A 10,810-nucleotide genomic window follows, 5' to 3' on the forward strand; every position below is an offset into this window, starting at 1 on the left:
AATTCCTAATACTTGAAATCCGCCCAATTAAATGGATACAAAATCGAAAATTGCTGCCTTACACATTTATTTTGTGTTTGATGAATAGATTCGATTTGCTTTTTTTTGTAATTGTTGATGATAATGTTGTTGTTGTTGTTGTTGTTGTTGTTGTATTTAGTGTTACATGTTTGTGTGAGCTATGAAAAGATGATTGAAAAGTTGAATTGCAAAAATATATCAGAATTTTGCTATAAAATTTCATATTTTATAACGCAAAATATTCGCATCGTATTTGAGGGTTTTCATTTAAAAGAATGTCACTCATTCGATGAAGTGACATGAAATTCATCCTCATTTATCAATGTTGATTCCAGTCGTTCAATCCGTTTTGTTTGTTTGTTTGTTTCCTTTTCAATTAATCCAACTAGACGAATAGCTTCACTCAAATAGGGGCTAATCTCATGAAATCGATTTTCTTTTTCTTCTTTATCAGTTGCCTTAACTTTTTCTTCAATTTGTTTTTTTGAGTTATGTCTCCCGTATTCGAAGAAATCTTTGCTTTTTCCTTCATCCCCAGCAACAGCAACATCTTCAAGTTTGTTGGTATTGTCTCCATTTTTAAATTGCAGTTTTTGCTCTGAATTATGTATACCCTTCGTTCGAAAAGCAAACTCGTAAAAATCTGAAACACTTTGTTCCTTTAAAAAAAATGTATTGATGAAAAAGAAAGTAAAACAAAACAAAGTTAAATAAAATGAAAATAGTTGTTTGAACAAAAGTGAGTATGATGCAAACATTCCAGCAGGATTCTATTGAAGGCAAATCGTAAGAATCAGGAGGAAGGTTACAAAAAGGAGGTAGAAGTTTTTGGGATTTTGTCATTTCACATAAAACATAAATATATTTATTTCTCTGTTTTTGCCACTTCAATATATTGTTAACTTTATAAACAATGGAGAAAAGATCATACTTCAATTGGAGAAGGGCAAAATGCAAATAATGATAATTTTCGAATCCAAGCGTCAACTCTAATGCTTTGGATTTTATCTAAAGTTATCGAAGCAAGACGTGTTTGTGCTACTTTATGCATAAAATATTCATAGTATATTAATGGCTTTTCTTCGAGAAAATTCATTTCTGTTTATTCATCTTTCCTGCTTTTTCTGTTATAATGGTTACAATATATATTTATAATTGAAAGAGTTGAATTTTCTTAAGCAACGAAATGCATTTATCTTTTTTAAAAAAACGTAATTATCATTTATATGTTTTCACAAACCATGAATGATCATGTTTTTGTTATTATTTATGAAAGTGTGAATCACTTTCAATGGATAATAATTGTGTATATATATCTTTGGAATGCACAAAAATATGATTCTGTTCATAAATTATTTTGCATTCCATCTTTATTTTTCTAATAAATAATCACCAAAAGGTAAATCTGACTTTATTTGCTTTTTTATTTTAAATTGTGCGTATGTTGCATGAAATAAGCAAAAATCAACAATCAGAAATCATTCATCCTGTTAAATGTTGAATAATGAGAAAGTGTTAAAGTTAAAAAACTTTATTCATTTTATTATTCATTAATCACAAAAAATTGATTAAAAATTTGAATCAGAAAAAAGTGCAAATCTAAATTGTCTGCCTGAGATTTCAGAAATTTTTTAAATTTTGCTTTAACAACAGCAAAAATAAATATTATACTGCTCGAACAACAAATGTTAAAAATTTCAAAGAGAATAAAAAATATTTAGGTATTGTTAATACGGAATTGTCTAAAAATGCGATGACATTGTCAATTGCAATAAAAATGATGTATATTTATTTGAGGCATTTTATGGCATTTCGATCATTCATGTTGTTGCATTCATTTAGAAAAAATAACAACAATATTCCACAACACTAAAAAAGTAATTACTCTTATAATGGTTAATTGTTCCTCTCTATTTTTTTGTTAACCGAATGATTATTGGAAAAATTAAATACACAAAAATTATGATTAACATTTAATCATAATTTTGATCATTATTTTTGATCCTGAAACCATTTTTTGAGTTTTTTAATAGTGAAGATAACCACCGTATGTCTGGAGAGGGACCAATAAGACTCGAAGCGTTATTTGATTTTCAAGCGCGTGTACCAAATGAGCTAACATTTAAAGAAGGTGATGTAATTACCCTTCTTGATAAACACCCTAGCGGAATGTGGAAAGGAGAACTTGCAGGCGTTGTTGGACTTTTTCCTTACAATTTTGTAAAGGAAGTTGGGGACAGTGATGGAGGAGTTGTTTGTTAAATTTGTTTATGTTTTCTATTGTTAACATTTCAATATTTTATTTTCACAAGGGAGCATCGAAAAAACCAGCTGGTCCAAAAGAAGGATGGCTTACAAAGCAAGGTTTGGTTATAATTTTGATTGAGAAATGATTTTTGAAACAATAAAAATTGATTATTAATGCGATTTACAGGTCATTTAGTAAAGAACTGGAAAAGGCGTTGGTTTGTTCTGCGCGATGGAGTGTTGTATTACTATGGATCGAAAGTTTGTTGCTTGATTGTTATTTATTCAGTATTGTTTGTTTTATGGTAAAATTTTCATTTCACGATTCAGTCGGATACCAAGGAAAAAGGAATGCACGATCTTCGTGGGTGTGAAGTGAGAGAAGCTCGTGAGCAAACCCAAAAGCCTTATTCCTTCAATCTATACTATCCTTCTGATGATAAAAAGAAGCAATTATTTGTATATGCTGACTCCATGGAAGAGATGAAAGATTGGATGGCTGCTATAAAGGTTTGATATTTATATTTGAATTAGAAAAACAATTGATGATAATACTGTTCTCGGGGAAATTTTTTTTTGATTGTAGTCATATGCTTAAATTATTTTGTAGGGCCATTACATGTCAGAGAGGTAACACTGTGAATGATCCATCTGTATCAGTTGCAATTCAATTCGCGAAATTTTTTTCTTTTTTAACCAAATTTTGTTTTTTGCTTTTTTTTTATAAATTTTAATTTCAATTTCGCGAAATCCTTTCGTTTATTATGGACATGTTATTTTAATTCGATGCGTTTTATGTCAATGTGAAGTTCAACACGTCAACTCTGCCATATTTCTCCAGGCAGAGCAATACACCTCGAAATTATTCTTCCTGAACCTTTTTTAGTTGAATAATTTTTATAGAATATTTTTATGAAGGTGGTTTTGCCTTAGTCTAGCACCATTCACATGTTTTTCTTTCATTCTTCTATATTAAACAGTTTCTTAGATGATGTAAATGATTTCAGTTAAAATCTGCATCTAATTGATTAACGGTTAATGTAGGTGATATTTTTTAATTGCATTCAGATTTAAAAATCATAACGTATTCTTAAAATACTTCCGAAAAAATGTGTTGCCATTTTAGAATAACTCTTGAAATTCCTTTTCTGTAAATTTCACATGATTATTCTTCTTTTGAGCATAACAAAGTGAGTCTCATGAGAAAAAAAGATTATTTGAAGAAAAAATTAATTGACTAATCGACACATAGAGGTGATTATTTTTGTTATAAAAAAATTTTTTTGATGTGCTTTTTTTTTTCCCAATTTTGATTGTCATTAAAAAGAGATTTCATATGAAAAATGAAAATATATGAGTGATTAATTTTGAATTCAAACATTTTTCTGTAAATGGATTATTTTCTGCTTTGTAGAAATTTGCACAAGCCTTTTCAAAAAAATGTTGAATGCTTTCAAATCATTGTGTTCCACATATTTGTTGTAAAAGAAAGATAGAGAAAGTTCATTTTTGATTCGAATAATAACATCAGATAGATTTCGAAGTGTTCTTGAATAAACAATTTGTCGCAAATTCCAAACGAAAGACTATAAAATCAAAAAGAATCACCCATATGATGACCATTGCAGTAATGTTGATTATCTTCTTTCAGAATAACAAACTTTTACGATCTTGATTGTTGTGGAATCAACAACCAACATCACACTTGGAAAATCTTCATCCATCACCTCCGAGGGTCTTGCAGTGTTAGAAAATATTTTTTTCAAAAACAAGTTGGGAATAATACGGACTTTCAAGCTTTTTATTCATAAAGTATTGACAAATTGTTTTACTAATAACATAATTAAACTTTCTCAGATTTCAAAATAATTCTGATTTTCATATCTGAAAACAAACATCATTGAAATAATTACTTTATGTTTTGCGACCTTAAACGAATTCCAAAAAAAAAATTCCATTTTCTTTAAATTATTTGATGATAAAAAGTTTATCGAAGGTGCAAAATATTTCTATGAAAATGCTTGAAGTCAAATATTTTGACCCAGCTTTTTTTCAAACTTCAGATAATTTCATCGATTTCAATAACTGAGTGCTAAAATAGATAAAAATGTGTAAAGTTATTTAAAACGTGATAATTTTATCTTTCATTTTCAAATACACCAAAAATAATTCAAAATCGAAATTTTTTCAACCAAACTCGGAAAACTTTCATTCAAAGTCGAAAATTATGATTCGAATTCGAAAAAGTTTCAATTAAAGTCGAATGTTCGAACATTTTCTTTTTTTCAAAAATTTGATAAAAATCAATAAATGTCAAAAAACAGTTTATTACTAAAATATCAACAAAACTTGTTATTTAAATGATTTTTTATCGCTTTTTCTATATTATCTTATGCTTCATTTTGAACAATTGTGTAATTCAAATAAGAGAAGATTTAAAATAAAATTATAACTTATCTCAATTGAAAGCACACTTTTTCCCAAAAAATTTGCCAAAGAAAAATATTGTTTTTATTACCAATTTTGAAAACAATAATGAATACAGTGTTGGCTCATTTAAAAAAATTTTTTTAAGTAAAGATATTACATATTATACCGGACATCGCACAAAATACTTGACAAGATCGTTTTCTCCATTACCACTCAAACAAAAAATCTGATAATATTCCTCAAGAGATATCTCAACTAAACGAACTCATTTGGCATATCAGACTTTCATTTCCGTGCAAACTGAATATTTAAAAAATAGTTTTAAAAATCTCGGAGAAACACTAAATTAAATTTCTCCGAGATTTCGATAATAATTTTTTCTGAGCACAAATGAAGCTGCTTTGAAAGTTTTGTATATCAAATGAGTTTGTATTGATGAGGTCTATTTTGAAGGAAATTAACAGAATTATTCTTTTTGCGGTTATTGTGAAATTGATCTTGTCCGGTATTTTATGCGATATCTGCATTCACAAAAACAAATGAATAACATTTTTCTTCAATAGAATTTTCCTTAGTAAACATTAATTAATTATTATAAAATATTCGATTTCGATTGAAAATTTTTCGACTATATATAATTTTTGGTGTAATTGTTCAAAAAAAAAAACCCAAAAAAATATTCAAAAAATAGGAGAAAATGTTTAGAAATTATTTATCTTGCACTCATTTCAATTGCAAAAATGTTTTATGAAAATTTCAAATATTTTTCAAAAATTGAAAAAATTCGAATTATCTCGAAATTTCAACATTCCTCGAAGCATTTTCAATTTCAATTGTTTCTTTTTCTGATTCGTTTGAGATTTTTTCGACTTTGATTTATTAATTTCGTCTTTTGTTGAAAGTTTTCAACTTCAAATATTTTTTGGAACATTTTTACAAATCAATATAATTTGTTGTGAATCATTTTATAGAAAAATTTATTTATGATAAAAATTCTCTCAATTTTGAAAATAAATTACTTTTATGATCTCGTTTGGTGAAAAGATCATTTAACACTTACTTATGTGTAAAATTCTAAGCAAGCTTCATATTTCAGAATAACAGAATTCATCAATAAAAAAATATAAACATTCGTTGAGTTTATCAGAGGAACAAAATGCATGCATTCAGCAACTTTTGAGAAGTGGGTCAACTTTGCTGTTGGCGCATGATTTGAAGAGACTTTCAAAAAAATTAACACTATAGAAAAGGTTTGATTTTGATCACGATGCATCTAATCCAGCACCTGTGAGCAAAGCATGAGTCGTAGTTCATTTTTCCCGGTTCTGGTGCCTAAGTTACGTATCAATCTGTTTCGTCCCGCTCTTTACGCTTTGTTTGTTGTCGAAGTGGCGAATAACATGTAATTGCAATTAAAAGATAATAATAATAATAATCAATCAACTCATCCATTTGCCAGCGATTTATTGATACCAAAGAACGAATGAGAATTAAGTTTTGTTGCTTCAATCATTCACAAATTTGGAGCTCCTTTGCCATTTGATTTCTATATACAGATGAAGGTAACAATATCTGTTGAACTCCAAGAGCGAAAAAAATGAAGTTTTTATACTCAATGGACTTTCAGCGAGAAATTGCGAGGAAATTAATTGAAAACATGAAATTTGCAAACAACAGATATTTGGAAGAAGACCAAAAATTTATGTTAATTGCACTTGGACAGTTATAGGAATAAAAACAAAAGATTCTCCTTGTAAAGATGATTTTGTTTCGTAGAAGATACAATCACTAGTTTCAAATTATGTGCAACATCATTGATACATCAAATTACTTTAAGTTATGCACACTTAAAAATTTCAGATAAATGTTGCTAGAAATAATGATTTATCACAAATTCTCAAAAAGAAATAAATAAAATGAAAAGAAATGAAATTTAAGTTAAAATACTCTATATATGTTATAAGCAAGCAATAAAAGTCGGTTTTTCAACAGGCCCTGTAGCGTAGCTGGATAGCGTGTGGGATTTCTAATCCCGAGGTCGTGGGTTCGAATCCCACCAGGGTCGTATTTTTTGTTTTCTCTTTTTTCAAGAATTTTATATATGCATTTCCTAATTATGATATTCTGTTATATTGAAGAAATTGATTTATGAAATGCTATCAGAGATGTTGTTGATAATTTTTTATTTAGTATTTTCTTGAATTTGAAAAGATTGAAACATGGGTGAAAATTTATTGCCCTCAGAATATTATTCCACGCAATATTTTGAATATTTTCGTTATTCAATAATTTTTCAATATTTTTTTGGATTAACAATTATTAATTAATCATGAAATGATTGAAGATCTTGTTTGGAAAAAGTTGTGATTTTTTTTTAAAAAAACAAGAATTTGAACCGAATGCGCACGTAAGATTTGATTACATTAATATTTAAAAAATATATTATTCAAAGGTTTTATCCGGTTATATTAACACAATCAATGTATTCTGAAACTCTTTTTTATTCTCTAATCGGAAAATTTAACTTCAAATTGAAAACTTTCTTATTCGTAGTTCTCGATTGTTTCATTCTCATCATTTAACAGGTTAAAAATTTCATTTTTAAACATTTGAATGAGTAATCATAAAAAACGAATAGATTGGACAACCCAAAAATGTATTTTTAATTGTTTTAAAAACTTATTGCTCCAAAAAGATTTACGAAATTATCAATCAGAGATCAATTTTGCTTTTTATAGAAAACACTAAAAATGTTAAAAGATAAATAAAACAAAAAATTAACATAAAAATATGAAGTTGCTTTATGAATAGAATGCTTAATAATGATAAAGCATTTTAATTAATAATTTTTTTGTTTACCTCAAAAGTTACCATACGCTACATAATTGTAAAACTTCATTATTGGCGAATTAACCAAGAAGATTTTCTTTCGGATTTTGAGAATGTTCCCTTTTTGCTGGTTGGTCGATGATCTATGTTGAGTCAAAAAATAAACAGATATCAAACATTGTTTGCGAGAAAATACATTTGAGAATTATTTCAATAAAACAAAACAAAATATATTTTCATTTTTGCATACCTTTTTCACTAACCAAATTATAAGTTCCAACACCCGGAGCCATTGAAGGAGTGTGAAAATATTTTATTCTGTCATCTTTTGGTAGGACAGCTGTGGGGTTTCTTTCTTTCAGCAAGTCCATTGGAGGCAAATTCACATCAAAATCACCTTCTCTTATGGTTTCATCATCTTTGAATTCAGCCCATTTCTTTGGAGAACTAAAGGAAAGAGACGAAGACGCATGAAATGAAGAGAGCAAATGCTCCTTAGGATTGTATCCCCAAGGACCAGGCCCAGGCGTTTCATAGTTTTCAGGAGGGAATCTGTCTGATGTCCCGAGCGACGAAGACAAAAATCCCTTCTCAGACAACGAAGGATCAGCATGAACAATAACTGTCCCGTCTTCTGCTCTTTTTTCCTTCTGTGCATACACAACACGCCCAGTTCTTGTTCGTGTCAGAGCTTTAAATGACCCATCCACATCATATTCGAAACCAGGTGAGGAAGGATATTCATCTGCATAATAGTCAAATGTTGAGCCCAACGGATCAACAGAGTTACGAGAAGACGAAAGGGGATCCCTTTTGTATGACATAGAAAGAGACTTTGATGTGCTGTTAAGTCTTCTATTCCCTGAGGCGGTTGTGCGACTTCGCCTTGTCGAAGGAGTAACCTTTTGAGCTTCTGATTGCGGTGGTGTGGTGGGTGGATTAAGCTGATCATCAGATGAACTCTGAGGATCCAAAGATGAAGAAGACGAAGGCTGTTGATGTTCCGGAGATTCAGAAGAAGAAGTTAGTGCAGATGAAGAAGTGTCAGGTTGAGATTCTGAAGCTTTTTCATTATTTTGATTATTTTCTTCTGGAACTTCTTCAGGCTGTTCCAACAGATCTTCATGATTATCTTCTTTATGGCCTTGTTCGTTTTCCATGCTTTCAACATTTTCTTTTCTCAATTCAACCTCAGAAATTTCATTTTCAGTTTTATCTTTTATATCGTTGCAATTACAAGAATTCAACTTTTCTTCGGAATTAATCTCATCATCAGTTTCTCTTTTAGGGCTTTCTACTGTTGAATCTTTCTTTTCGCACTGCTGATCTTCTGAAGCAACAACATCATCTGTTTGAATGTCATGAGCTATTTGTTTTTTTTCTTCCATTTCGTTTTCAAGGTCGTTAACTTGGCAAGAAGTTTGTTCAATATCCTTGGGTTCGGGATCATCGACCATTGAATCTTTTTGAATATTCTGTTCGCAATTTTGCTGGGAAGATTCCAACTCATGCTTATCAACAGATAATTCATCTTGATCATTTAATATTTCTGTATTTTTCTGATCATTATCATTTTTGACATTTGTAGAAGAAGAAGAATTATCAAGAATTTCTTTTGTCTTTTCATTTTCTATTGTTTCTTTTTGATTTGATTCAATGTTTAAAAAAGAATTCTTTTCTTCAAGAATATTGTCAAGATTCTCCTCAATTTCTTTTTCATTTGATGAAGCGCACGAACCTTCTTCCTTTGTTTTGATGTCTTCTGGAATATTTCCGATTTGCTGTTCGTCATTCTCGATACTGTCAGATTTTTCATTAATTGATGATGGAATTTCTTGAACAATATCCGAACTGGTAACATCAACAACATTTTCCCCATCTAATTCTTGAACGCTTTGGGTTGTTGATGGTTGTTCTGCTCCTTGAATCTCAATATCAGACATTAAAATGAAGAGATCATTTACGTAATAAAATATTTTATGATTGATAAAGAAAAACAATCATTTCCCATTGATTCTTTGAAAGACAGAGCTTCAAAAAGATTTTCTTTATATAACTCTGAAAGTTCCGACAAATTTGCACAGGTTCATTCACAACTGCAAATAAATGGTCTTAGAAAAGATGAAAGATTAATGTCTTTAGAAATGCGCAGAATAACAGGGAAAGAAGAAGTTACAACACATGAAATTACGAAAACGCAATTAGAAGAATTAGTCTCAAACCTTAAATCATTGGATAATGAGATCGTAGTCTCTAGTTTAAAAAAGTTAAAATCTATAATTGAGTCGGATGATTCATATTCTGGATATGCGTTTACCAGACTTAATGGTGTCGAAGATGTGATTCAAGCATTAAGAAGAAATGAGACAGAAATTCAACTTGAATCATTGAATTTACTTACAAATCTCAGTATTTATATTTTTTTGTAAAATCTGTTAACATTATTTAGTTTTTCATGACATTCACATGCAGACAAAAATTCGAAACATGGGAATATCACAAACCATTCTTGAGTTGCTAAAGACATCTTCAGACGCTTCTGTTATTGCACAAGTTTGATTATTCACTTACAATTTGAAAATTTAATCTTTTCAATTGTTTATTTGAAGAGCGCGATGTGCTTGGGGAACTTATTATCAATTAAAAAATCAAAGTGGATAGATGAGAAAATAAATCAACTTGTTCTTTGCGGGAAAAATCATTTTCAAACAATAATTTCTTCAATATCTGTCAATGATCAAGATAGTTTTTCAAAAGGAATACTTGATCTTAATCCATCAACGCTAAATGCTTTTTCTCAACTTTTATTTTTTTTTGTGAATGCATCTTGCTATTCATCATATGCCCCACTTCTTTCATCGGAATGTAAGATATTTTGCTTGGGCACATTATCACCTTTACTTCCTTCAAACATTCAGACTGACTCATTAACTATCATCAGAAACATTTCACATCTTCCAGAATGTGCAAAAGTTAGTATTATTTTAAATGTTTATAGTTTTTTTCATTTCCCCCTGATATTTATCAATTTGTTCAAATTTGATATTTTTTGATTCATTTTCACATATGAATTTTAAGATTGCCTTACAATCTGGCATTCTTCCATCTCTACTCCGTTTGATGAACGACTTAAATTCTTCACTTTTAAGTAAGTGTTCGGCTGTAATGATTATTGGCAATATGTCAACACTTGACTCAGAAACTATTGCTCCGGTCTGTTGTTTGGCTTTTTCTAATTTAATAGATTAAATTATTTCCTTAAAATAAAATGTCAATTTCTTAA

The 10,810-nt window shown here is 29.3% G+C and overlaps 3 protein-coding genes across 3 annotated transcripts; 1 reads left to right on the plus strand and 2 right to left on the minus strand.

Annotated features, from left to right (window-relative positions):
* Positions 1-102: 102 nt before the first annotated feature.
* Positions 103-1,152, minus strand: MONOS_5809 (putative protein of unknown function (DUF4485)). The gene is made up of 3 exons (XM_067875991.1): positions 953-1,152; positions 778-906; positions 103-680 (listed from the first exon to the last, which is right to left on the minus strand). The coding sequence occupies exons 1-3, from the start codon at positions 1,115-1,117 to the stop codon at positions 300-302; spliced, it is 675 nt and encodes a 224-aa protein (XP_067732083.1). The 5' UTR covers positions 1,118-1,152; the 3' UTR covers positions 103-299.
* Positions 1,153-2,034: 882 nt separating this feature from the next.
* MONOS_5808 (putative SH3 domain) lies at positions 2,035-3,618 on the plus strand. The gene is made up of 5 exons (XM_067875990.1): positions 2,035-2,274; positions 2,334-2,385; positions 2,456-2,529; positions 2,599-2,778; positions 2,855-3,618. The coding sequence occupies exons 1-5, from the start codon at positions 2,071-2,073 to the stop codon at positions 2,864-2,866; spliced, it is 522 nt and encodes a 173-aa protein (XP_067732084.1). The 5' UTR covers positions 2,035-2,070; the 3' UTR covers positions 2,867-3,618.
* Positions 3,619-7,405: 3,787 nt separating this feature from the next.
* On the minus strand, positions 7,406-9,475 carry MONOS_5807 (uncharacterized protein). The gene is made up of 2 exons (XM_067875989.1): positions 7,778-9,475; positions 7,406-7,670 (listed from the first exon to the last, which is right to left on the minus strand). The coding sequence occupies exons 1-2, from the start codon at positions 9,468-9,470 to the stop codon at positions 7,597-7,599; spliced, it is 1,767 nt and encodes a 588-aa protein (XP_067732085.1). The 5' UTR covers positions 9,471-9,475; the 3' UTR covers positions 7,406-7,596.
* Between the last annotated feature and the right edge of the window lie 1,335 nt (positions 9,476-10,810).

Source organism: Monocercomonoides exilis (assembly GCF_001643675.1).
Source record: "Monocercomonoides exilis strain PA203 chromosome Unknown scaffold10-1930038, whole genome shotgun sequence".
NCBI classification, from domain to species: domain Eukaryota; phylum Preaxostyla; order Oxymonadida; family Polymastigidae; genus Monocercomonoides; species Monocercomonoides exilis.

Bases quoted from the DNA above. Each gene is read 5' to 3' on its own strand.
- MONOS_5809 (XM_067875991.1), bottom strand. From the start codon at position 1,117: ATGAATTTTCTCGAAGAAAAGCCATTAATATACTATGAATATTTTATG. The intron at 907-952 runs GTATGATCTTTT...AATATATTGAAG, and splicing joins TTTGCCCTTCTCCAATTGAA to TGGCAAAAACAGAGAAATAA. The intron at 681-777 runs GTTTGCATCATA...TTTTTTTTAAAG, and splicing joins CAATAGAATCCTGCTGGAAT to GAACAAAGTGTTTCAGATTT.
- MONOS_5808 (XM_067875990.1), top strand. From the start codon at position 2,071: ATGTCTGGAGAGGGACCAATAAGACTCGAAGCGTTATTTGATTTTCAA. The intron at 2,386-2,455 runs GTTTGGTTATAA...TGCGATTTACAG, and splicing joins AGGATGGCTTACAAAGCAAG to GTCATTTAGTAAAGAACTGG. The intron at 2,530-2,598 runs GTTTGTTGCTTG...TTCACGATTCAG, and splicing joins TGTATTACTATGGATCGAAA to TCGGATACCAAGGAAAAAGG.
- MONOS_5807 (XM_067875989.1), bottom strand. From the start codon at position 9,470: ATGTCTGATATTGAGATTCAAGGAGCAGAACAACCATCAACAACCCAA. The intron at 7,671-7,777 runs GTATGCAAAAAT...GACTCAACATAG, and splicing joins TAATTTGGTTAGTGAAAAAG to ATCATCGACCAACCAGCAAA.